This window comes from Salmo trutta, chromosome 21 (genome assembly GCF_901001165.1).
Source record: "Salmo trutta chromosome 21, fSalTru1.1, whole genome shotgun sequence".
In the NCBI taxonomy this organism is placed as follows: domain Eukaryota; kingdom Metazoa; phylum Chordata; class Actinopteri; order Salmoniformes; family Salmonidae; genus Salmo; species Salmo trutta.
Genome location: NC_042977.1, coordinates 35,782,311 through 35,808,696, shown reverse-complemented (window position 1 = coordinate 35,808,696; position 26,386 = coordinate 35,782,311). Strand labels below are relative to the sequence as shown.

The 26,386-nt window shown below is 44.5% G+C and overlaps 2 protein-coding genes across 5 annotated transcripts in view; both read left to right on the top strand.

Annotated features, from left to right (window-relative positions):
* The first annotated feature begins 1,621 nt into the window (after positions 1–1,621).
* LOC115157313 (uncharacterized) lies at positions 1,622–4,603 on the top strand. Its single transcript, XM_029705465.1, has 2 exons — positions 1,622–1,920; positions 2,721–4,603. Exons 1-2 carry the CDS (start codon positions 1,735–1,737, stop codon positions 4,419–4,421), a joined length of 1,887 nt encoding a protein of 628 aa, XP_029561325.1. The 5' UTR covers positions 1,622–1,734; the 3' UTR covers positions 4,422–4,603.
* A 2,024-nt stretch (positions 4,604–6,627) lies between these two features.
* LOC115157310 (chromodomain-helicase-DNA-binding protein 8) overlaps positions 6,628–26,386 on the top strand; it is a 30,005-nt gene continuing 10,246 nt past the window's right edge. The window contains exons 1-31 of one of the 4 annotated variants that reach the window (XM_029705455.1): positions 6,628–6,741; positions 7,686–7,769; positions 8,053–9,121; positions 9,291–9,560; positions 9,685–9,795; positions 11,477–11,970; positions 12,069–12,183; positions 12,317–12,541; positions 12,647–12,715; positions 12,830–12,885; positions 13,065–13,182; positions 13,335–13,412; positions 13,548–13,685; positions 13,842–13,963; positions 14,038–14,281; positions 14,495–14,671; positions 14,862–15,104; positions 15,209–15,368; positions 15,624–15,834; positions 16,284–16,479; positions 16,845–17,015; positions 17,122–17,415; positions 17,511–17,731; positions 17,890–18,092; positions 18,446–18,602; positions 18,689–18,778; positions 18,895–18,998; positions 19,120–19,243; positions 19,361–19,436; positions 19,520–19,794; positions 21,451–21,683. In XM_029705455.1, the coding sequence (XP_029561315.1) occupies positions 8,141–9,121; positions 9,291–9,560; positions 9,685–9,795; positions 11,477–11,970; positions 12,069–12,183; positions 12,317–12,541; positions 12,647–12,715; positions 12,830–12,885; positions 13,065–13,182; positions 13,335–13,412; positions 13,548–13,685; positions 13,842–13,963; positions 14,038–14,281; positions 14,495–14,671; positions 14,862–15,104; positions 15,209–15,368; positions 15,624–15,834; positions 16,284–16,479; positions 16,845–17,015; positions 17,122–17,415; positions 17,511–17,731; positions 17,890–18,092; positions 18,446–18,602; positions 18,689–18,778; positions 18,895–18,998; positions 19,120–19,243; positions 19,361–19,436; positions 19,520–19,794; positions 21,451–21,683 (5,956 nt within the window). In that variant the 5' untranslated portion in view covers positions 6,628–6,741; positions 7,686–7,769; positions 8,053–8,140. Of the gene's footprint in view, positions 6,742–7,685; positions 7,958–8,052; positions 9,122–9,290; positions 9,561–9,684; positions 9,796–11,476; positions 11,971–12,068; positions 12,184–12,316; positions 12,542–12,646; positions 12,716–12,829; positions 12,886–13,064; positions 13,183–13,334; positions 13,413–13,547; positions 13,686–13,841; positions 13,964–14,037; positions 14,282–14,494; positions 14,672–14,861; positions 15,105–15,208; positions 15,369–15,623; positions 15,835–16,283; positions 16,480–16,844; positions 17,016–17,121; positions 17,416–17,510; positions 17,732–17,889; positions 18,093–18,445; positions 18,603–18,688; positions 18,779–18,894; positions 18,999–19,119; positions 19,244–19,360; positions 19,437–19,519; positions 19,795–21,450; positions 21,684–26,386 lie in introns of all 4 variants that reach the window. The other 3 variants (XM_029705454.1, XM_029705456.1, XM_029705453.1) reach the window with 3 other exon arrangements.

Here is a 26,386-nt window from a genome sequence, read left to right as displayed (position 1 = left end):
CTTCCTGATGAGCCGCCCCCAGGTGGTGAAGGTAGGAAACAACACCTCCACTTCGCTGATCCTCAACACAGGGGCCCAACAACGGTGCGTGCTCAGCCCTCTCCTGTACTCCCTGTGCACACATGACTGCATGGCCACACACGCCTCCAACTCAATCATCAAGTTGCAGACAACACAACAGTACTAGGCCTGATTACCAACAATGACAAGACAGACTACAGAGATGAGGTGAGGGCCCTGGGAGTTTAGTGCCAGGAAAATTACCCCTCACTCAATGTCGACAAAACAAAGAAGCTGATCGTGGACTTCAGGAAACAGCAGAGGGAGCACGCCCCTATCCACATTGACGGGACCGCAGTGGAAAGCTTCAAGTTCCTCGGCGTACACATCACTGACGATCTAAAATGGTCCACCCACACACGTGGTGAAGAAGGCGCAACAGCAACTCTTCAACCTCAGGAGGCTGAAGAAATGTGGCTTGGCACCTAAAACCCTCACAAACTTTTACAGATGCACAATTGAGAGCATCCTGTCAGGCTGTATCACTGCCTGGTACGGCAACTGCACCGTCCTCAATCGCAGCGCTCTCCAGAGGGTGGTGCGGTCTGCCCAATGCATCACCAGGGGGAAAATACCTGCCCTCCAGGACACCTACAGCACCCGATGTCACAGGAAGACCAAAAAGATCATCAAGGACAACAACCACCCGAGCCACTGCCTGTTCACCCCACTATCATCCAGAAGGCGAGGTCAGTACAGGTGCATCAAAGCTGGGACCGAGAGACTGAAAACAGCTTCTATCTCAAGGCCATCAGACTGTAAAATAGCCATCACTAGGTGGCTTCCACCCGGTTACGTAACCCTGCACTTTGGAGGCTGCTGTCCAATATACAGACTTTAAATCACTGGCCACTTTAAAAATGTTTTCATATTTTTGTTTTACTCATCTCATATGTATATACTGTATTCTATTCTACTGTATTTTAGTCTATGCCACTCCAACATTGTTCATCCTAATATTTATATATTCCTTAATTCCATTCTTTTACTTTTAGGTTGTGTATATTATGTGAATTGTTAGATATTACTGCACTGTCAGAGCTAGAAACACAAGCATTTTGCTACACCTGCAATAACATCTGCTAAACATGTGTATGTGACAAATCAAATTTGATTTGAACCTGCTGCATAAATTCTCTTAAACCTACAACCTTTAGGGTGGATGGTAGCCTAGTGGTTAGAGTGTTGGGCCAGTAACTGAAAGGTTGCTGGATCAAATCCCTGAGCAGACAAGGTAAAAATCTGTCGTTCTGCCCCTGAACAAGGCAGTTAACCCACTGTTCCCTGGTAGGCTGTCATTGTAAATAAGAATTTGTTCTTCTTGACTTGCTTTGTTAAATAAAAACATTAATACAATGAAAAGTTATCTTTGACAAAATATGTATCCCTTCCAGAAAAACTCACTATTGGGGAAGGAATTATACCCAGGTGCCACATCAATATCATCTCCTAAATTGTGATCATACACGACTGTAATAAAGACCATTTGGAACAAAGCCACAAACATACAAGGGGCTGGCTTACTTCGGTAGAAAGTAACCAATGGTAGTAACGCATTACAAGTAATCCGGATTACGTGGTTACGTAATCAGACTACCGCAGTGTGCTTTGTCTGTTTCCACAAATTGCTGTCTCGCTCTAAATGCAACACATTGTACGGATAAATTGTTAAAAATGGATACCAGTATGGATACCAGTACTCTTGCCACATCTTTCCACGTCTGGCGATATCGACAACATTTTATTTTCAAGGAAGTAAAAGACAAGAATATAATCGTTCAATGTGTTCTATGCAAACCCAAAATCCGCATGCTGTCTACCTCCAAGAACTCGACATCAAATCTGAAGAAACATTTAGAGGTTAGTAAATGCTTTCAATTAACACGTTGTATGGCGTGTTAAAAATGCAGATAGTTTATAAAAAATGTAGCCAAAGCCCGTATCAACTTTATATACCAGCTGTGGCCTAGCTATGACTCTGCTACCATCTCTTTCCCAATAAAGAATGAAGGCTTCACTGTGTTTTGATTGGGTGGCGGTGTATTTCGTCCAGCCCATAATACTGACATTTCATTGGTTCCTTCGTGCGTCGCCATACCCCCCAAATACAATTACACGATCAGACAAAAAAGTATATTGGAAATGTAATTCGAATATTCTTAAACATTGCAATATGTTGTCATTTTCACCTACTGAAAAATAACAACAAAGACAGCAACCACAAAGACATTTGGGAAGGGGTGCGCTTCTCAATAGAGTAGCCATGTTCAAGAGCATCACATTTGTTCATTTGCTGACTGACTGACTGATATATTTTGTGACTTGGCTAAGATTGTGTTTTGCATACAAATAAATAAAGAAAAGGGTGAAAGTAAAGGGATCTTGCTAGTTTCACCTAGCCTGTTTCTTCCTATAAGTAAAGCTGGAGAGGAGGCGAGGATGCCACTTAAGACTTGAGATGCATGAAATGTATATCATATGGGTAAACAGGATTCTACTGGTGGTCAGTGTGTGTGTTCACCTGCAGAAGCAATTGCACAAGGATGGGCTGTGTGTATATTGCAATAAATAAGTTGGGCAAATATTTGGGGCATTACAAATACAACAGATGTTCTGATATGTATGCTTCTGTATTAATGCATTATATTTTTGTATTTCAGAGAAAGCATCCCAGCATGTATTTAAAGTCCCCTAAAGTTGAGATGAATGGACCAAATGGACCAACCACCTCAGACTCTCCTAAGGAGCCAAAGTACAAGAAATCCAAGCTGGAAAACCTAGTCCATCAAATTACGTCACAGCCAAAAGTGAACGCCCTGGTCTTTAACTTCATGGTGGACGATGTCCAATCGCTGTCTGTCTTGGAACAGCCTGCGTTCAGGAAGCTGATTGAGGGCTTAAGTGGAGGGAAGATGTCCATGACCCGAAATACATTTATCAATAGAATTGAGATGGCATTCTCCAAAATGAAGGATAAACTAAAGGAAAATCTGGACAGTGTACAATCAGTGTGCACTACAGCGGATATCTGGACAGCCCACAACAGAAGCTACATTGGGATGACATGTCATTGGATTGAGAAGAATGAGCTGGAGAGGAAGTCTGCTGCACTTGCCTGTGCCAGAATACGGGGCGCACACACATTTGATACAATTGCAGCCAAGATAAACGAGATTCATGTGGCCTACAATATTGAAAACAAACTTCAGGCTACTGTCACTGATAATGGCAGCAACTTCGTCAAAGTCTTTAAAGAGTTTTTAAAGGGGGACGATGAAAATGATGAAGATGACGATGTTGAATTTGAGGACGTGGGCACCATTCTTGATGGAGCAGATGAGGCAATGCATCTCTTTCTGCTGCCGCACCAGAAATGTGCATCACACGCATTGAATCTGATTGCCTCCCATGACCTAGCGCAAGCTCTATCACAGGGAGAAACTGCCCAAGTGTACTACAGCGCAATGGCCAAGTGTTCTGTAGTATGGAACAGGGTCCACCAATCCCCATTGACTATAGCAGCAGTGGAGGACATAGAGAAAATGAAATTGACTGCTCCTTGTGAGAGTTGCTGGAATTCTGAATACTGTGCAGTGGAAAAGATGGTTTCTCTCCCAGAAACAAAACTAATGGATGTTTGTGACAGCCTGGGGGTCCCAAGACTGCTATCTTACGAGATAGCATTTTTAAAAGAATACATAGATGTCTTCAAGCCACTTGCTTTTGCACTGGACCTCTTCCAAGGAGAGCAAAAATGTTTTCTTGGACTGGTCATACCAACGGTACTCACATTGAAGAAAAAGCTATGTGAGAAGAAAACTCTTACACTCTATCTCTTCGACGTAATCAACCCTGTTCTAGAAGCAATAGATTCCCGCTTCAAACAGCTGTTTGCTAGTCTGGATGCAAAAATGGCAACAGCAACTACTCCACAATTTCGTTTGTGGTGGCTACCAGAAGCTGAGAGAGAAGACATGCATTTGATGCTAGTAGCTGAGGCGACCCCAATGGAACTGACTGATGGTGCACCAATCGGCAGCGACGACATGCAGTCAGAAGATGAATTCTTCAGTTTCGGACCTGGGACCGGCAACAGTGACACAGAAGAGGAAGTTCGGAGGTACCTAGAGGGAACCAGCAAAAATCTCAGCTGCCTGAAATACTTCCCAAGAGTGAGAAAGCTGTTCATCAAATTCAACACCATCCTACCCTCAAGTGCTCCTGTGGAGCGCCTCTTCAGTCATAACGGGAACATTCTCACCCCCCAAAGGAATGGTCTGACTGATGATCAGTTTGAGCAAGTTCTCCTTTTGCGTTACAACAGCAAAATATGCACACAGGACAAAATATTCCCTGAATGAAAAAGGAATGTGATTTTTCTCACAGATTATGTATTAGTGGTGTATTCTTTGTGTTTGTTAAGCTGTTTAAACGTAATCGAAGGCTGTGCGTACTGAGGTTTAAACAGAGATTTATGTTTGAAAAATGTTTGTCTGCGTAACATATTATTATACTGAACAAAAATATAAATGCAACATGTAAAGTGTTGGTCCCATTTTTCTTGAGCTGAAATAAAATCCCAGAAATGTTCCATACACACAAAAAGCTTATTTCTCTCAAATTTTGTGCATAGATTTGTTTACATCCCTGTTAGTGAGCATTTCTCCTTTGCCAAGATAATCCAGCCACCTGACAGGTGTGGCACATCAATAAGCTAATTAAACAGCATGATCCTTACACAGGTGCACATTTTGCTGGGGAAAGTAAAAGGCCACTAAAATGTGCAGTTTTGTCACACAACACAATGTTGCAGGTTTTGAGAGCGCGTGCAATTGGAATGCTGACTGCAGGAATGTCCAACAGAGCTGTTACCATTTAATAGAATGTTCATGGCTGTGCTCCTACCCAGTAATGTGAAATCCATAGATTAGGGCCTAATGAATTGATTTCAATTGACTGATTTCCTTCTATGAACTGTAACTCAGTAAAATCTTTGAAATTGTTGCATGTTGCATTTATATTTTTGTTCAGTGTATATATATATTTAATTATATATATGAATTTATATATTCTGAATATTGAGTTATGTACTAGTTGTTAAATGTGAACATAGTCTACTAGTTGTTAAATGTGAATGTTTACTTAACTATACTTGTCAGAACATTGAGTGTTCTTTACTAGTTGTTAAGCGTGACAATCTACTTTTCTTTACTACTTTGCTTAAAAAATTTACACAAGGCTAATAGCCTACTTTTTACACGAGTACATTTGAAAATGAGTAACAAAAATAAAATGTAACGTGTTTATTTGTGCGTTTATTAAACATGAGGTTACCTTAAATATTTTAAAAGATGTAATGTAATTTGTATCATGTAGGGTGGCAAAATTCCAGTAAATTTCCCAAAATTCACAGGTTTCTCAGAAATCCTGGTTGGAGGATTACAGATATCCTGTTATTCCTTCCTGATTCCTACCAGGATTTCTGGAAAACAATGGCATTTGGGCAAAGTTGCTGGATTTTAGCAACTCCAGTATCCGGTAACTGATTTTCTGTGCTCCTACATGGCTTTGGAGACCTCCAAACAGGATCCAAACTATCACCTCTAGGCGGCAATGTTGAGTGTGTGTACTGTGAGTGTGAACCTGTTCCTCTGTTTGGAGGTCTCCAAAGCCATGTAGGAACACAGAAAATCCGTTACTGGATACTAGGGCTGTAAAAATACAGTAACTGTTGGCAACCTATCTTTCATTTAGCAGGCCACTTTTAGTATAATGTAACAGTTCAGTTTGTGTGTACCAGGAAAATAAAAACACAAGACAATACCCAGTTTCAACTTAAATAGAGAGCACCATACAGAAAATCACCTACTTGGAGCATAATGGGGCAAAGGTGAAATGAGGGCATCTCATCAGGTGGGAGTTAATGGACAACTGGGCATTTGAAAGAATTGAGGTGAGGTGTCATTTTTTGCTCTGCTGCCAGTGATTTTGTTAGTGAATCCAGTGCTAATAATAATATATTTGATGGATGCGTCTTCTAGAGACCATCACAACATAAGCCTCAAGGTGCATTTCAGTTTTGATTTAGTGTACAGAAATAATATAATTAAGAACATTTTAAAATAAGCATTGCATCTCCGGTCTGGGCACAGCTAAAATTTTGAGTGAAGGGTTATAACATGGTCACCTTTTGTAGAGACTGAAAATATAAGAGGTCAAGTTGTATTATTGCCTGGATGGTTAGCAAAACATTCCCCATTAGTAGATACATTATGCAGGTAATAGGACATATCTTTACTTCTTATTCAAGTTAAACTTGCAGTAAACTGGTGGTTACGCGTTTGTTTGGATGTTTGACAGCAAAATCCAACGTGTAGGACCTCTGAGCCAAATTGTCCCAACTAGGCCGCATTTATTGTTTTCTCAACCTAACTATGTCTATTACTGTCTCCCGCCCAGTATTCCGTTCATTATATGATGGACAGCCCTATTCAGCCAATGGTATGTTAGAATCCTGCCGGTTTGTGTAAATTCAGACCAATGATAGTCAAGCGGATGAGATTCGATGGGCAGACGTTCATTTTTTCGTTGACAAGAACGTTAGTTCCTGCTCTTTGCTGGCCGTTTCCTGTAATCGTACAGTGTTGTGAGACGGAGAAAGCCATGTGTGTCGATGGAAAGGTACATTTAGCACCCCTAAATTATAACTGAGAGTCGGGGCAATGGATAGTATGGTTATTAGGGGATATTTTTTCTGATGAACAGACCTAGTCCAACCCAAATAGCATTGCGGCCTTACCCGTGTCTGATCGTAGACAGACTATGGTTATTGTGGCACGTTGCCTTTGGTTTGGTCCGGTTTGTTGATGAGATTGAAATAGTGGATGGTAACGTTATGCAGTAAATTATGGAGATGCTGCTACCTATTGACTGATCTATTATATAGTACCGTTTTTATATACCATTTGAAATAGATTCATCCCAAAACAGCCTCATCCAATGCAAATAGCAATTTAATGCTAACGTTATATCTGTACTGAAGCGGGTTTGCGGAGAGCAACACGGTCAGAAAGAAACCATGTTATCCTAGACAGATGTTTTTCGCCCACTTGCCATTTAAACTATTACTTTCCATACAAACACTGCTCGTAAAATAGTCTATGATCACAATGAAGGCATGTTTGATTGAAGGAAAAACAGAAACTACTAGTTAGTGTTTGTTGTTGTTATAGCTAGCTAGCATCGATGGATCAACTTATGATTCCGGGAAACGGTAAACAATACACGAATGACGATATAGATAGCTTTTCAGAACCCCTACTTGAAGCTGAATGCATCGATTGTTTTCGTATTATTGAAACAATCCGTATATGTTATATTATTTTCACCAAAATCATGACAATACGTCAGCAACAGGGCCCCGATACCTAGTTAGCTTACTAACTACCTTACGAACTAGCTTACGTTACTAGCTAACTAGGTACCACATGATAACTCAGACAATTTCATCCCACCAAGAGCAGCGAGTGTCATGGCACACTTTGCCTGCTACTTTCAGTAAGTATATTGGAATAGTGATTTTCCCTGATTAAGCTAACCCCTTATCTTCTCTCTGTCTTCTTTAGGAAAGAGACATCAGCGAATGATCTCTCAGATGGGGATCATTGCACACAGAGAAGTAGGCACTGAAAACAAGGAAGAGGAAAGGGGTGAGGAAGTGGTGGAAAAAATAGTGCGACTCTCCTCTTCCCTGAACCTCTTTCTCTGGTATCTAGCTTAAACGTTGATTTTTTTTCCCCCACCATCTACACCACCACCCCAATATTTGTCATTAGAGGACACAGACAAAGCCCAAGTAAATTGTCTGCACAGGACTGAAACCTCAGAATCCATTTTAGTAAGTGATTGACGTTTTGATAGAAATGTGTTTTGGTTATCTAATCACAGAAGGATATTTATGATCTTTTTGTTTTTCCAATTGTTTTTTTTTAGGACATACTGGTCAGATCTACGGTTTCCCCATCTTTCTGACTGAGAGCAAGGCTGTTTTGTTCTCTATATCTTCTGTGGACTGGGAAAAATGGCAGACCCCATCATGGACCTCTTTGATGACACGCCACTGTTTAACCTGGATGCCCTGCCAGACGATGCCTTCACAGACCCTGTGGAGGAGGCTCTGAAACTGGCTCTGGGGCAGGTGGACCCCCCTTCCGAACCAACCCCAGACCTCTCCACCCCAGCGCTCAGCATACCAGTGGCAGCTCCAACCATCCCAGACCCAGTACCTGTGCAGCAGCCGGCCCCAGTCCCGGTTGCCCTCCCTCAGACTGTTTCAACAGCTACAACAGTACCTCAGACAACACTCTCTGTAGCCAGTAACACCAGTGGGGCTGCCACAGTCCTGCTGGGCTCACCTCTGACTGTCAATAGCTCTACTGGCACCACACAACACATCACCACACAACAATTCACCACACAGCAGCTTACACAGATCGCACAGCAGCTTACTCCTCAGCAGCTAGCTGCCATCACCCAGCAGGCCGGAGGCCAGGGAGGTGCCAAGATCGTCATCCTGAAAGGACCCGGGGGGCAAGCACAGGTGCTGCAGACTGTTGCTGGGACAGGCTCCCAAGCGGGGAAGGTCACCTTTGCCAGGGTACTGTCTGGAACCCAACTCAGGCCTGGCATGCAGATACTGTCTGGAGGAACGGTCCTGAACCAAGCGTCTCCTGGGCAGGGACAGGTGAAGGTGGGAACTGGGGTACAGAGGCTGGTTCAGTCGCCCAACGGACCCCTGAAGCAGGTACAGTTGATCTCCATTCCTCAGGGCCAGTCCCAAAGCCAGACTCAGACTGTCCAGGTGCAGATACCGCAAGCCCAGCTTGCCCAAGCCCAGGCTCAAGTGCAGCTCCAGACCCAAGGACAGGCAACGCAAATCCAGCTACAGCCCCAGACACAGGTGCAGCTGCAGTCTGCCATGCAGACACAGGTCACCGCCGCTGCTACAGGCACCACTACAGTCCGACCACAAGGGGTCACCCTCACTACAGTACCACAACAGGTAAGATTGCCCTCTGAGCTCAACTTGGCCTAACCCTCAGGATCGTCAAATACTATGTTTTCAGTAGTCAGTAACCTCCATTAACCAGGGCTCTTCACCTCAGGTCTCAAGATTGTACATTTCTAACTAAATTAGCATCTTCTAATTGATCATTTTTCTCTCCTCTCAGGGTGAAGCCAAGAGGATCACCCTGGTGCTGCAGCAGCCTCAGGGGGGTGCGGCCCAGGGGGGTGCTGTGACAGTCGGTGGGTCGGGTCAGCTGCAGCAGGGCCAGCAGCAGAGGCTGGTGTTGGGTAATCTCCCAGGGAAGCTGGTCCTCCAGGGGGGTCAGCTGGCTGCTCTCACCCAGGCAAGGGCAGGGCAGACGGGGGCGCAGCCTAAAGTGCTCACCATCCAGCTGCAAGTGCAGCAGCAACCCAACCAACAGGGGGGACCCAAGGTAAGGAGGAGGAGTGGCTTGAATTAGTCGTTTGGAAAGTCTCCACTCTCAGTTAACTAATCAGAAATACTGGCCTGTTCTATGAAGACTTTGATCTGTAACTAGAACGGTCTCTGTCCTGCAGTTTCAGCTGGTGTCCGGAGGGCAAGGTAGTAGCCCACAGGTTGTTCAGATCTCCCAGGGCCAAGGTGGACAGAGACTAGCCGTGCCCCTCAAACTGCTGCTGCAACCACAGGTACACATATACACACACATACATACCAGTCAAAAGTTTGGACACACCTGCTCATTCCAAGGTTTTTCTTTCTTTTTTACTATTTTCTACATTGTAGAAGAATATTGAACACATCAAAACAATGAAATAACACATGGAATCATGTAGTAACCAAAAAAGTGTTAAACAAATCAAAATATATTTTATATTTGAGATTCTTCAAAGTAGCCACCCTTTGCCTTGACAGCTTTGCTCACTCTTGGCATTCTCTCAACCAGCTTCACTTGGAATGCTTTTCCAACTATCTTGAAGGAGTTCCCACATATACTGAGCAGTTGTTGGTTGCTTTTCCTTCACTCTGTGGTCCAACTCATCCCAAACCATCTCAATTGGGTTGAGGTTGGGTGATTGTGGAGGCCAGGTCATCTGATGCAGCACTCCCATCACTCCTTCTTGGTCAAATAGCCTTTACACAGCCTGGAGAGGTGTGTTGGCTCATTGTCCTCTTGAAAAACAAATGATAGTTCCTCTAAGCGCAAACCAGATGGGATGGAGTATCGCTGCAGAATGCTGTAGCCATGCTGGTTAAGTGTGCCTTGAAATCTAAATAAATCACGGACAGTGTCACCAGCAAAGCACCATCACACCATCACCTCCCTGCTTCTCGGTGGGAACCACACATGCAGAGATCATTCGTTCACCTACTCTGCATCTCACAAAGACACAGCGGTTGGAAGCAAAAATCTCAAATTTGGACTCATCAGACCAAAGGACAGATTTCCACCTGTTTAATGTCCATTGCTCGTGTTTCTTGGCTCAAGCATGTCTCTTCTTATTGGTGTCCTTTAGTAGTGGTTTCTTCAGCAATTCGACCATGAAGGCCTGATTCACAGTCTCCTCTGAACAGTTGATGTTTAGATGTCTGTTACTTGAACTCTGTGAAGCATTTATTTGGCCTTCAATTTCTGAGACTGGTAACTCTAATGAACCTATCCTCTGCAGCAGAGGTAACTCTGGGTCTTCCTTTCCTGTTGCAGTCCTCATGAGAGCCAGTTTCATCATAGCGCTTGATGGTTTTTCCGACTGTACTTGAAGAAACGGATTGACTGACCTTCATGTCTTAAAGTAATGATGGAGTGTTGTTACTCTTTGCTTATTTTAGCTGTTCTTGCCATAATATGGACTTGGTTTTTTACCAAATAGGGCTATCTTCTGTTTACCAACCCTACCTTGTCACAACACAACTGATTAGCTCAAATGCAAAGGAAAGAATTTCCACAAGTTAACTTTTAACAAGGCACGCCTGTTAATTGAAATGCATTCCAGGTGAAGCTGGTTGTGAGTGCCAAGCGTGTGCAAAGCTGTCATCAAGGCAAAGGGTGGCTACTTTGAAGAATGTCAAATATTATACATATTTTGATTTGTTTAACACTTTTTTGGTTACTACATGATTTCATGTGTTATTTCATAGTTTTGATGTCTTCAATATTATTCTACAATGTAGAAAATGGTACAAATAAAGAAAAATCCTTGAATGAGTAGGTGTATCCAAATTTTTGACTGGTACTGTATATACACACACACATCTAGATGATAAATGTATCGAGGTGCAAATCTCACTTGTCAAACCTTACACGTGTTGGTTATTTTGCCTCTTAACAACTTTTAACTCGTGTGTATCTATCTATATATATCTCCACAGACAAGTGCCACCTCGACGGCAGGCAGAGCTGTCTCTGTAGTGAAGGTCATCAACACCTCAGCTGCCGGCTCCGCCCCTTCCACCACCACCACTATGTCGTCACCAGGGATACGGCTAGCCAAGGCCCAGGAGCCTGTACGGCGTTTGGAGACCCTGTGCAAGCAGGAGAAGGCCAACCGTATTGTGGCCGAGGCCATTGCCAGGGCCAAGGCCCGGGGAGAGAGGAACATTCCACGAGTCCTCAACCAGGACGAACTGCCTGCCGGACAAAAGGCTGCTCACCAAGGGGCCGCTGCAACGACCACTGGCATGCCTGGAGCCAAGAAGAAGGGAGGAGGGAATAAGAAGAAGAGCCCAGCGGCGGCAGCAGGGAAGGGCGGGGCTGGTGCAGAAAAGAAAGGCAAAGCCAAGGCAGCAGGTGGGGCTGCTGGTGGGACACCTGGAGGGGCGGCTGGAACCGGCTGCAGCAAGAGCAAAAGCAAGGCAAAGATCAAGTAAGTTGCCATGTTCTCATTCTGTCTTTTTGGGGGGGGTGTTGTATCTATTTCTCCAACTAATTCTCGTTCTCATCCTCCCCTATCTCTCGCCCAAGTACAATCACTCTAGTGGGGGGTAAGAAGAGGAAGAGGAATGCCTCCTCAGACCACTCTGATGGGGAGTTGAGCCCCACCTCTCCCTCTAAGGCCCTGGAGGAGGACATGCTTGCGGTGAGTCACGTCCCTCCTACTGACACACGCTTACCCCCCCCCCATAATACGTACAGTACTGCACTGGATTTTTGTCAAGACTTCCTGACCGATGTCTGCCATTTTTTTTCATGTCATCTCCCTCTTCCACCAGAAGAGGCGTTCTAACCGTCAGGTGAAGAGGAAGAAATACACTGAGGATCTGGACATCAAAATCACTGACGACGAGGACGAACCGGAGGAGGACGTGGACGTAACCACCACCACGGCGGCGGTGGCGTCCATTACCGGAGGAGCAACGGGGCAGCTGATGGGAGAGCAGCTCAAACAGGAGCTGCAGTTGGACGGGGACAGCCTTTCCAGCATGCAGTTCTTTGTGGTGAGTGTGAGATTTTGATCAGGTTTGAGCTGTTCTGTTGAGTGAGTGTTGGTTATCTTATCACCTGCACATGACAGCTGTATAACACATGTATATGTATCACAGGAAAACCCCAACGAGGAAGATGCAGCAATTGTTGACAAAGTTTTGTCCATGAGGTTAACTAAAAAGGAGGTGAGTGTGCTTACTGTGCTTTTTTCTGTTGATTGTTAGTATTTGGGGATTTTGCTAATTTAAGAAGTTGCAAATCATTATGTATCATGTTTGTTCCTCTCTTCATATTTAAAGGTGTCTCCAGGACATTACATCAATGCTGAGGAATTTTTTGTCAAGTATAAGAACTAGTAAGTCTCACTCTGTCCTCATGTTCATTACTCTTGGGTTTGCTAATCCCTGAGGATGTCTATTGACTAAAATGTCGGTGTGAGATCCATGAAATTGTTTGTGGAGCATCCAAGATCAACAGTGCATGGGGAGTGTCTTCCTTTATATCCATGGCTGACCCCCCCGTTCTCTCTCTCAGCTCCTACATGCACTGTGAGTGGGCCACTCTGGAGCAGCTGGAGAGAGACAAGAGGATCCATCAGAAGCTCAAGAGATTCAAGGCCAAACATGCACAGATGAGACACCTCTTACAGGAGGTAAGGGAATAATATGGCCTCTTTCACAGAAACATTTTGGAACCCATCTACTTCACAATCGGAGGGTTATGTGTATAGAGGTGTAACTTTAGGGATCATAGTCGCTGTGTTTTTTTGTGTGTGTCTTATCCTCTCTGTGCTCCTGTCCTTAGGAAGAGGAGCCCTTCAACCCAGATTATGTGGAGGTGGACCGGATCCTGGATGAGTCCAACAGTGTGGACAATGGAGAGGTGAGAGAAGTCAATGACTGAATTCTGATCTCTAAAGGACAAGTATTAATCTGTTCTGGTAAACCATGAATTGATCTCATTGTGAAAATTCTGAGTTAGGATTATTTGTCTCTAAGTGTGTATTGTATCTCTCAGCCGGTGGTGTATTACCTGGTGAAGTGGTGCTCTCTGCCATATGAAGATGCTACCTGGGAGCTAAGAGAGGATGTGGACGAGGGCAAGGTGGAGGAGTTCAGGAAGATCCAAGACCGCCAACCTCAACTCAAGAGAACGGTGCGTGTGGGTATTCACTAGTCGTGTGTGTGTGTGTGTGTGTGTGTGTGTGTGTGTGTGTGTGTGTGTGTTCACCACGTTCCATGTGAGTAGTTCCACTGCTTTAGTCCAATATGTCATCATTCCACAGTCTAAACCATTCACTCCTCTCATTAGCCCCGGCCCCAAGCAGCTGCATGGAAGAAGCTGGAGGAATTCAGAGAGTACAAGAGTGGGAATGTACTCCGAGAATACCAGCTAGAAGGAGTCAACTGGCTGCTCTTCAACTGGTACAACAGGTACTAATGTTTCTTTTATTGAATGCATTTCATATCCCATTCTATTCATATTAACACATCCTCTCACCCTACAGGCAGAACTGTATCCTGGCAGATGAGATGGGTCTAGGGAAGACCATCCAGTCCATCTCTCTGCTGTCCGAGGTGTTTGGTGCCGGGGTCCAGGGCCCCTTCCTGGTCATCGCTCCTCTCTCTACCATCACCAACTGGGAGAGGGAGTTTGCCACCTGGACTGACATGAACGCCATCGTCTACCACGGCAGCCTGGCCAGCAGGCAGATGATCCAGCAGTACGAGATGTACTGCAAGGATGACAAGGTGTGTGTGTGTGTGTGTGTGTGTGTGTGTGTGTGTGTGTGTGTCACATTCTGTTTGTGTAACCTTAGAACAGAAGAATGGATTACAGTGGTTGCAGTGCTAGTGTTGTTGTGCAGTAGGAACTGTCGGAAGACAATGATTCTCTCGTGTTCAAATCATTTGATTCTTGGTACATCGACATCTAGTTCCTCTAACTAGAGTGTTGTATTACAGGATCATCTGATCCCAGGGGCGTATAAGTTTGATGCCCTGATCACCACGTTTGAGATGATTCTGTCCGACTGCCCTGAGCTGAGGGAGATCTCCTGGCGCTGTGTGATCATTGACGAGGCTCACCGCCTCAAGAACCGCAACTGTAAGCTGCTGGACAGTCTCAAGATGCTGGACCTGGTGAGTAATCAGGGGATAGATAGTCTAAGGGACAGGGTGACAAATGTATTACTTGTGATGTGACAACGTTTTGGTCTTATGTTTAGAAAGAGGCATAATAACACCCTCTCTACCTCTCTTTCTCTCTGTTCATCTCCTTATCTTCCTCCTCCACTCTCTATTCCACTCCCCTGTCCTCCCTGGTTCTCAGGAGCATAAGGTGCTTCTAACTGGTACCCCCCTCCAGAACACAGTGGAGGAACTCTTCAGTCTGCTGCACTTCCTGGAGCCAGCTCAGTTTTCATCAGAGTCTGAATTCCTTCGTGACTTTGGAGACCTCAAAACAGAGGAGCAGGTCCAGAAGCTCCAGGCCATTCTGAAGCCTATGATGCTGCGCAGACTCAAAGAGGACGTGGAGAAGAACTTGGCGCCAAAACAGGAGACCATCATTGAGGTAAGATTTGACACTCAAAATTGATAATATTGCACCATATAACCGAGGTGATGAGTAGCAGAATGGACCATAACCATCAAGCTAATACAACCTTATTTACACAGGTGGAGCTGACAGATGTGCAGAAGAAATACTACCGAGCCATCCTAGAGAGGAACTTCAGTTTCCTCAGCATGGGAGCCACCAGCAACAGCAACGTACCCAATCTGCTCAACACCATGATGGAGCTACGCAAGTGCTGCAACCACCCCTACCTTATTACCGGTACCTTACACCACAACAACACTTCAATACCCTTCCTCCTCCAAAAACAATACCCTTCCTCCTCCAAAAACAATAACCCCAACAGCGTCTCCTCTTAATGCAGCTAGCCTGCAATCACTTGATGCTTACCACAGCATCTGTTGACCTAACATCACTCCAACTGTTCATCTGTATACGCCACTGTCTTCATACCTTTCCCAGGATGCAATGGTATACAATGGGATAGTAACCCCCCCTTCTGTCTGTTCTGTCCAGGTGCAGAGGAGAAGATTGTGGCTGAGCTGAGGGATGTTTACGACCCTGTGGCCCCAGACTTTCACCTGCAGGCGCTGGTGAGATCCGCAGGCAAGCTGGTCCTGCTGGACAAACTGCTGCCTCGCTTGAAGGCCGGGGGACACAAGGTGCTCATCTTCTCCCAGATGGTGCGCTGCCTGGACATCCTGGAGGACTACCTCATCAACAAGAGGTATGGGGGTCTAGATAGACTGCCTCATCAACAAGGGGTATCGTACAGCCCAACACATCACTGGGGCCAAGCTTCCTGCCATCCAGGACCTATATACTAGGCGTGTCAGAAGAAGGCCCAAAAAATTGTCAAAGACTCCAGTTACCCAAGTCAGACTGTTCAGTAAGCATTTCATGATAAGGTCTACACCTGTTGTATTCACATGTGACAAATAAAATTTGTCACATGTGACAAATAAAATTTGATTTATGACGGTCTAGATAGACTGCCTGCCTCATCAACGTGTATGGGCATGTTGAAAAACAATAGATTTTGTTAGTAAGTTTTGTTTTACTACATTATCAGTCTGCGGTAGTAGACTAGGATGTGGGTGATTTAAAAGTAGACAGACTGGATGTGAAGAGTAATCTAGATGAGTTAGAAGTTGTCTTTATCAACGTTCTGCCCAGATACCTGTACGAGCGTATTGATGGCAGAGTGAGAGGGAACCTGCGTCAGGCAGCCATTGACCGCTTCAGCAAACCAGACTCGGACCGTTTCGTCTTCCTGTTGTGTACCCGGGCTGGAGGTCTGGGCATCAACCTGACTGCTGCTGACACCTGCGTCATCTTTGACTCCGACTGGAACCCTCAAAACGACCTGCAGGTGATGTCTGATCTCCCGCTTTTGTGTCTGGTTCCTTCCAATGTTTTGTCCTAGTACCCTTACCACACTGTACAAATTGTCCTAGTACCCTTACCACACTGTACAAATGGTCCTAGTACCCTTACCACACTGTACAAATGGTCCTAGTACCCTTACCACACTGTACAAATGGTCCTAGTACCCTTACCACACTGTACAAATGGTCCTAGTACCCTTACCACACTGTACAAATGGTCCTAGTACCCTTACCACACTGTACAAATGGTCCTAGTACCCTTACCACACTGTACAAATGGTCCTAGTACCCTTACCACACTGTACAAATGGCATCCTATTGAGGTACTAATCCTGCCTTCTCCCAACAGGCTCAGGCGCGGTGTCACCGTATCGGCCAGTCCAAGGCGGTGAAGGTGTACCGTCTGATCACCAGGAACTCTTATGAGAGGGAGATGCTGGACAAGGCCAGCCTCAAACTGGGTCTGGACCGGGCTGTACTGCAGAGCATGAGCGGTAGCAAGGAGAGCAACGTCAACGGAGTAAGGAGGTCCAAGCTGTTGTTTACTTAATATGGAGTTTTTCTTGGTCTACTGTTTGTTTAGATGCTAACTGGTTAAGGTCCGTCCTGTTCCACCCGTTTCGTAGCAAATCCAGCAGTTCTCCAAGAAGGAGATCGAGGACCTCCTGAGGAAGGGTGCGTACGCTGCCATTATGGACGAGGAGGATGAGGGCTCCAAGTTCTGTGAGGAGGACATTGACCAGATCCTCCAGAGGAGAGCCACCACCATCACCATCGAGAGCGAGGGCAAGGGCTCCACCTTCTCCAAGGCCAGCTTCGTGGCTACCGAGAACAGGACCGACATTGCCCTGGACGACCCCGAGTTCTGGCAGAAGTGGGCCAAGAGGGCAGACATAGACTTTGATTCCATGAATAGGAAGGTAATGCTGATGTCTCAGGTGTGTGTGTTTACTCTGTGCTTGTTTTTTGTGAGAAAAGCTAATTTTCCTTATGTTTTCTCACACCCTCCCTGTAGAACACCCTGGTGATTGACACACCCAGGGTGAGGAAGCAGACCCGTCAGTTTGCCACCCTGAGGGGCGAGGGTGGGGAGATATCGGACCCCGATAGTGACGACGAGTACCCGCCCGCCAATTCCCGGCAGTCCCGGTCCTCTAGGCGCTCCGAGCGCCACACCGGAAACGGCTACGGCCGCACCGACTGCTTCCGTGTGGAGAAACATCTGCTTGTTTACGGGTAGGTGTATTTGGCTAGGGCTTGGAGGGTTTTTTCTTTTCTGGACAGGTGTAGTTATAATACATATGATAGTAAAGTTGTGACCGGAGTTTCTAATAAAGTAAGCTCCACACTATTGTGTTGAGCCTCCTTTCTCACTCTGCGACCGGTTTGTCCAGGTGGGGGCGCTGGAGAGACATCCTGTCTCATGCACGCTGTAAGCGGCGCCTCGGGGAGCGAGACGTGGAGACCATCTGCAGGGTCATCCTGGTCTTCTGCCTGCTGCATTACCGTGGAGACGAGAACATTAAGAGCTTCATCTGGGAGCTCATCACCCCGCCGGAGAACGGCCGGGAACCCCACACACTCCTCAACCACTCTGGTACGGACTGAACCCCACACACTCCTCAACCACTCTGGTACGGACTGAACCCCACACACTCCTCAACCACTCTGGTACAGACTGAACCCCACACACTCCTCAACCACTCTGGTACAGACTGAACCCCACACACTCCTCAACCACTCTGGTACAGACTGAACCCCACACACTCCTCAACCACTCTGGTACGGACTGAACCCCACACACTCCTCAACCACTCTGGTACGGACTGAACCCATTGTCCAAATATTTCTTGCTGTTTTGGATAACTGTTTGTGTTAATGTATTTTCTCTCCCTTTAGCGTTGCCTTCCAGGGTCCTGCGTATATGTTTCAATGTGTTTCTCTGTCTAGGTTTGTCCATCCCTGTTCCTCGGGGCAGGAAGGGGAAGAGGGTGAAGGCTCAGAGCTCCTTTGATGTTCAGAAGGTGGAGTGGATCCGCAAGTACAACCCCGACTCCCTGCTTCTGGACGACAGCTACCGCAAACATCTCAAGCACCAGTGCAACAAGTCAGTGTGTGTTCACCCTCAACCTCTAGAGATTACTGAAGTGTTTGTGCTCAGTGTCAGAGCATTAACCCTTTCCTCGTCGTCAGGGTGTTGCTGAGAGTACGTATGCTGTACTACCTGAGACAGGAAGTCATTGGAGAACATGCTGAATCTGTGCTGAGAGGAGCTGATGCCAGGTCTCAACCTATTAAAAATCCTTGTTATCTGCTATACACATGCGCACACACATACGTCTACACACGCACACACACTCTCAGGTGTATACTGAATCCATCTGTCTGTGTCCTCGTAGGGATATTGACATCTGGATGCCTGAGATGGAGCAGCTTGAGGTGCCATCAGGCTGGTGGGATACAGAGGCAGACCGCTCCCTCCTCGTCGGAGTTTTCAAACATGGTGTGTGTGAATGTGAAAAAGTATTTAGGAGTTTGTTTACTTGTCAAGAATATCTTGTTTATCAGTAGGAACGTGGTGTTTAGTGAGTGTGTTTTGTAGTAACTCCAGTGTGTTGCTCCAGGGTATGAGATGTACACCACTATGCGTGCCGACGACTGTCTCTGTTTCCTGGAGAGAGCTGGTCGCCCTGACGACCAGGCCATTGATGCTGAGCAGCACTCTGCAGACGCAGAGCTGGGAGACGGGTGAGCTACACTGGCTAATCTTATTACCACCTCACCAAACAACCCGCTAACTATATATTACAGAATTATTTAGAACTGGCCTCACCACCATTAACTTGAAAACAAAAATTCCCCCAGAGGAGACGATGACAAGTATTCTGAAGACCCGGAGTTCAAGCCTGCGTTAAGGCACACCAAAGACCTATACGAGGAGGTGTGAATCAGTGCTTATTATTCTCATTGATTGATTTTGGTTGCAGAATATTGTTGACATTAATGATAATCCCTCTCCCCCAGGCTGACTCCTTGAACATGGATGATGATATCTGTGTCGAGGACAAGGCAGGACCTGTTAAAACCAAGGGGCCGCCCTCTGGCCAGTCCGGAGCCTGTGAGTGGCCGACCAGCTCATCACTTACCGCGCGGCTCCGGCGTCTGATCACGGCATACCAGCGCAGCTACAGGAGAGAGCAGCTGAAGGTGGAGGCAGCAGAGAAGGGTGACCGCAGGCGCAGGAGGTGTGAGCAGGCCAGTAAACTGAAGGAGATTGCACGCCAGGAACGCCAACAGAGGTACCAACTACTACCCTCAGCTATTAACTCTGCAAGCATATGTGTCCTGAAACTGAGGTACAGTTATGTTTGTTTAATGTGTCTGTATGGTATAAGGGACAGTTGGAAATTTACTGGGTTGGGGGTCCAGAATAGCGGAATGTTTTCTAGCCGAATGTTACCTGCTTGCATGCTCCTCCCCTATCAATACTTTGATTATGTACTACACTTCTCAGCATGCTAACTATACAGTCAACTCTATTCTGCCCTCTATCCAATGTGACAATAGTGGTAGGTGGATTGTTTGTCCAAATCTGCAATAGGTTAACTAGCAATCATATCAAACATAAAACCAATTTTCAATATAAATCCACAAGAACATAGAGGATAAGCTGATGGGCAGTGGAGAGGCCATTGTCCATGAAAACTTTCAAGATGTGACATGCAGCTCAAAGGTCTCCTATTGATCTTGTTAAGGCTATACAAATGTAATATACTGTAACGGATTTTGTAGATTCTTAAAGTTGATTTGGACATTCAATATATGGTACATTGCAACTCAATAGATACTTGTAGTCAGCCTGAAGTAAACATTTCTAAAGGTAAGATAGCTATAGCTTATCGGCTCTATAAAATCAGCAATGCGTGCGTCTAGTCATTTTCAATGATTTTCCCCAAAAACCTTCCCAGTTAAATGTTGACTGCAAAGTAGTAGAATGATATCATGATGATTTTATATCAATCGGGGGCACATTTGTTTTGAGTACTCTGCCATGTGCAGTACAGAAACACTGATAGACTAACACAAATGTACTGTGACTAAAACTTGTCTGGGACATGCTTTCAAAGGTGCTATCAACCATCACAATCCTCGCTATATGAGCCATGATACAGTTCCTACGAACTGGGTTAACTCTATTGGCACGATGCAGGGTGTTTGGCTTTTACGCTAGTGACCCGGTTTCACTTCCTTGTCCTGCCGTTTACTACATTGGTCTTCTACAAAGGGTGTTTTTAGTGTTTTTAGTATTATTACAAGTATTATTCTGCCTCCTTTCCGATCCAAGCAGCTATTCCTCGACTCTAACGCTTCAGTATAACCCAAATATTTAATTTAACTTTTCAAATGTATTATCTTTTTGTATGTGGTATAAACACAACCAGTCACAATGTTTTAATCTGATTAGGCTACTTGAAAAGTCTCCTGTAGGCTAAGTGCTCACATTCATCCACTAATATAATTCCAGCATCCAAACTGCGCACCGGCCATTCGATGAATGGAAAGAGACATCGAAGAGTGTCGAGCCAATACTGACTGGGAGGGATGTATTTTCTGTTTGTCGAGATTGACATACTTCATTTGATTGTGGTGTTGAAAATGCAGACAATGATGAAGCGCTCAGTCTATAATCAGTATGCAGTGATGTGTCACTTATTGGTTGTGTGTGGTGCATTGGCACAACCTGTTGGTGGAAAATGTGTTGCATACATTTAATATAATTATAAATATGGCGTCAATGTTAAATCAAGGAGGGTGAGATTATTTATTTTTTTACAGTACAAAGGGAGGGTAATGTGAATTTCGAACTGTCCTTAACCGTACATTCTGGTATAAGATTGGGAGTGAGTTTTTAGTGTTTTACTACTTTAACCATCAGTCTTTTGTCTCCTTGCTAGGTGGACCCGTAGAGAGGAGTGTGACTTCTACCGTGTGGTGTCCACGTTCGGTGTGGAGCGGATAAAGAAAGAGGCAGATGCCCCAGAGGGGGAAGAGGCTGAACTGGAATGGGCTCGCTTCCGGACATTTGCCCGTCTAGAAAAGAAGACTGACGAGAGTCTGAGCCGCTACTTCCGCTGCTTCATGGCTATGTGCCGGAGGGTGTGCAACCTGCGGCCCGCCCGCGGAGAAGGTCAGAACGACATCAAGTGTTATTACAGTCAAGGTGTTGATAAAGTGTGTAGTCACTTAAAGGTAGACTCAGCAAAATGATGTTGCCACGAGCCGCACCGCATATATTGAGATGTGCGAGATGCAAGACTTCGCTCTCACACAGTCACAAACAGTATCTGCGCGTGCGCACGAGTTCACTTCACTCTGTACTAGAGGTTGACCGATTGATCGGAATGGCCGATTTAATTAGGGACGATTTCAAGTTTTCATAACAATCGGTAATCGCCATTTTTGGACACCGATCATGGCCGATTACATTGCACTCCACAAGGAGACTGCGTGCCAAGCTGACTACCTGTTATACGAGTGCAGCAAGGAGCCAAGGTAAGGTGCTAGCTAGCATTAAATGTATCTTTATAAAAAACAATCAATCTTAACATAATCACTAGTTAACTACACATGGTTGATGATATTACTAGTTTATCTAGCTTGACCTGCGTTGCATATAATCGATGCGGTGCCTGTTAATTTATTTATTATATACTTCGCCAAACGGGGGATGATTTAACAAAAGCGCATTTGTGAAAAAAGCATAATCGTTGCACGAATGTACCTAACCATAAACATCAATGCCTTTCTTAAAATCAATACACAGAAGTATATATTTTTAAACCTGCATATTTAGTTAAAAGAAATTCATGTTAGCAGGCAATATTAAACTAGGGAAATTGTGTCACTTTTCTTGTGTTCATTGCACGCAGAGTCAGGGGATATGCAACAGTTTGGGCCGCCTGGCTCGTTGCGAACTAATTTGCCAGAATTTTACGTAATTATGACATAACATTGAAGGTTGTGCAATGTAACAGGAATATTTAGACTTAGGGATGCCACCCGTTAGATAAAATACGGAACGGTTCCGTATTTCACTGAAAGAATAAACGTTTTATTTTCGAAATGATAGTTTCCGGATTTGACCATATTAATGACCTAAGGCTCGTATTTATGTGTGTTATTATGTTATAATTAAGTCTATGATTTGATAGAGCAGTCTGACTGAGTGGTGGTAGGCAGCAGCAGGCTCGTAAGCATTCATTCAAACAGCACTTTTGTGCGTTTGCCAGCAGCTATTGCGCTGTTTATGACTTCAAGCCTGTCAACTCCCGAGATTAGGCTGATGTAACCGATGTGAAATGGCTAGCTAGTTAGCGGGGTGCACGCTAATAGCGTTTCAAACCTCACTCGCTCTGAGACTTGGAGTAGTTGTTCCCCTTGCTCTGCAAGGGCCGCGGCTTTTGTGGAGCGATGGGTAACGATGCTTCGAGGGTGGCTGTTGTCGATGTATTCCTGGTTCGAGCCCAGGTAGGGGCGAGGAGAGGGACGGAAGCTATAATGTTACACTGGCAATACTAAAGTGCCTATAAGAACATCCAATAGTCAAAGGTATATGAAATACAAATGGTATAGAGAGAAATAGTCCTATAATTCCTATAATAACCTCAACCTAAAACTTCTTTCTACCTGGGAATATTGAAGACTCATGTTAAAAGGAACCACCGGCTTTCATATGTTCTCATGTTCTGAGCAAGGAACTTAAACGTTAGCTTTTTGACATGGCACATATTGCACTTTACTTTCTTCTCCAACACTTTGTTTTTGCATTACTTAAACCAAATTGAACATGTTTCATTATTTATTTGAGGCTAAATTGATTCGATTGATGTATTATATTAAGTTAAAATAAGTGTTCATTCAGTATTGTTGTAATTGTCATTATTACAAATAAATAAAGCTTTAAAAATCGGCCGATTTAATCGGTATCGGCTTTTCTGGCCCTCCAATAATCGGTATCGGCATTGAAAAATCATAATCGGTTGACCTCTACTCTGTACAGCATGGTAGCCACGGAAACCAAACAGCGGAGAAGTTGAGCCTTGCGCTTCAACGCGCATAGTTATTGTGGAAATTCAGCCACTGTGCTATTTACTTTCTGCGTCAACGTTATATCGTTGTCTACCTTTTAAATCAGTCAATTACAGTGAACAAAAATATAAACGTAACATGTAAAGTGTTGGTTTCATGAGCTGAAATAGAAGATCCCAGAAATGTTCCAATACACACAAAAAGCTTCTTTCTCTGAAATGTTGTGCACAAATGTGTTTACATTCCTGTTAGTGAGCATTTTTCTTTTGCCAAGATCATCCATCCACCTGACAGGTGTGGCATATCAAGAAGCTGATTAAACAGCGTGATCATTACACAGATGCACCGTGTGCTGGAGACAATATAAGGCCACTCTAAAATGTGCAGCTTTGTCAAACACAATGCCACAGATGTCTCAAGTTTTGAGGGAGCGTGCAATTGGCAGCGTGCAATTGCACAACCAAAGAATTTCTGCACAAACTGTCAGAAACTGTCTCAGGGAAGCTCATCTGCGTGCCAGGGTCTTAACTTGACTGCAGTTCGCTGTCATAACCAAATTCAGTGGGCAAATGCTCACCTTCCATGGCCACTGGCACGCTGGAGAAGTGTGCTCTTCACAGATGAATCCTGGTTTCAACTGTCACGTTCAGATGGCAGACAGCGTGTATGGCGTCGTGTGGGCGAGTGGTATGCTGACGTCAACGTTGGAGTTATGGTATGGGCAGGCATAAGCTACTGACAACAAACACTTTTTATCGATGGCAATTTAAATGCACAGAGATACCTTGACGAGGTCCGGAGACACCTTGTCTTGTCATCCAGCCAGCTCCACCTCATGTTTCAGCATGATAATGCACGGCCCCATGTCGCAAGGGTCTGAAAATGTTTCAGTTCTTCCATGGCCTGAATACTCACCAGACATGTCACCTGTTGTTATTTTTTACTGCTGCTCTTTAATGACTTGTTCCTTTTATCTATTTTTCTTACCCATATATTTTTTTAAACTGCACTGTCGCTTAGGGGCTTGTAAGTAAGCATTTCACTGTTGTATTCGGCGCATGTAAGATTTGATTGAGCATGTTTGGAATGCTCTGGATTGACGTGTATGACAGCCTGTTCCAGTTCCCGCCAATATCCAGCAATCAAAGAGGAGTGGGACTAGGGCTGTTAAGGTTAAGGTGACTGTAATAACACCACGACGGCAGTCAAATCTCACCTGACTGTTAAGTCACGGTAATTGGGCTTCTCCAAGCTATGATGCTGCTGATGGTCATTAGGAGCCTACCAAACTTGCTAACTCTCTGGTACTCAGCACTCTATTGTCTCTCTAATCACTCTGACATAAATGCAAATGTTATCGAAAATCTAATCAAACACTTCATGAGAGCTAATGTTGCGTAACATTTTCTATAGGCTATGCAATTGCTTGAGAAAACAGTGATGTACTCTATTAAAAGGATCCCATCACCTTTTTAGAGGCTAGGCCTACTATTTATTTTTAAACTTTCCTAATATTAAGCACATTGCTTCTCTTTACAACATGAGTATAGCCTACATGGCTGGCATAAAAATTTACCGCGGGAATTTAAGTGCATAGATGACATTTTCTATAAATGTTTTCCCCTGCCCCTGTTTCGAGACGGGTGCATGAGAATGATCCATTCTAAATCAAAACAAATTTCACACTTATATGATTTAGTACATGTAAAGACCAGATTAAATCAAGAATAGTCTGATGGGTGATAACATTAGCCTATCACTTGTGAATGATGACCAGCTTGTGTGCAGTAAGGCAAGAAACAGCGCATGCCATTTTTTTTACTTTTTCAGATCGTAGTCGAACACCTCATGTAGCCTAGCCCAAAGGCCTATATGTTTTGATTCACAACTGAAATGTCCAAATAACTTCTTAAAATGAAGCACATTTAATCCGCTTTACAACGAGTGTAGAGCCTAACTGGCATACATACGCAGCGTGTGAGTTTCAAGTTTGGGGGAGGATTTTCGCCACAAAAAGCACCTTTTTAAAAAAAAATTAAAAGCATTACATGCATAATCGCATTTCCAGTCACTTGAAAATAGTGTTTTCCAGCTAATTGATTGCATTTTGGAATTTTCGCGCTTATCGCCTACTGCCGTGTGCGCATTTCTGAGTTTATTTGAAGAAATAGCCTAATAGTTTATCAAAAATGTTCAACTAAACGTTCTGATCTGTTGCGTCAGCCTAATTGAGTATAAAAGTTTTTTTGATGCTAGTGGTTGTATTAATTTGGGATCTATCGCATCCCATAACTGTCCGACTATGTTTGGAATATATATTTCTCGCACAGGATAGAGTAGGTCAACTATTTATTTATTTTATTTAACCAGGTAGGCCAGTTGAGAACAAGTTCACATTTACAACTGCGACCTGGCCAAGATTAAGCAAAGCAGTGTGACAAAACAACAGAGTTACACAAACAAACGTACAGTCAATAACACAATAGAAAAATCTATGTACAGTCGTGGCCAAAAGTTTTGAGAATGACACAAATATTAATTTCCACAAAGTTTGCTGCTTCAGTGTCTAGATATTTTTGTCAGGTGTTACTATGGAATACTGAAGTATAATTACAAGCATTTCATAAGTGTCAATGGCTTTTATTGACAATTACATGAAGTTGATGCAAAGAGTCAATATTTGCAGTGTTGACCCTTCTTTTTCAAGACCTCTGCAATCCGCCCTGGCATGCTGTCAATTAACTTCTAGGCCACATCCTGACTGATGGAAGCCCATTCTTGCCTAATCAATGCTTGGAGTTT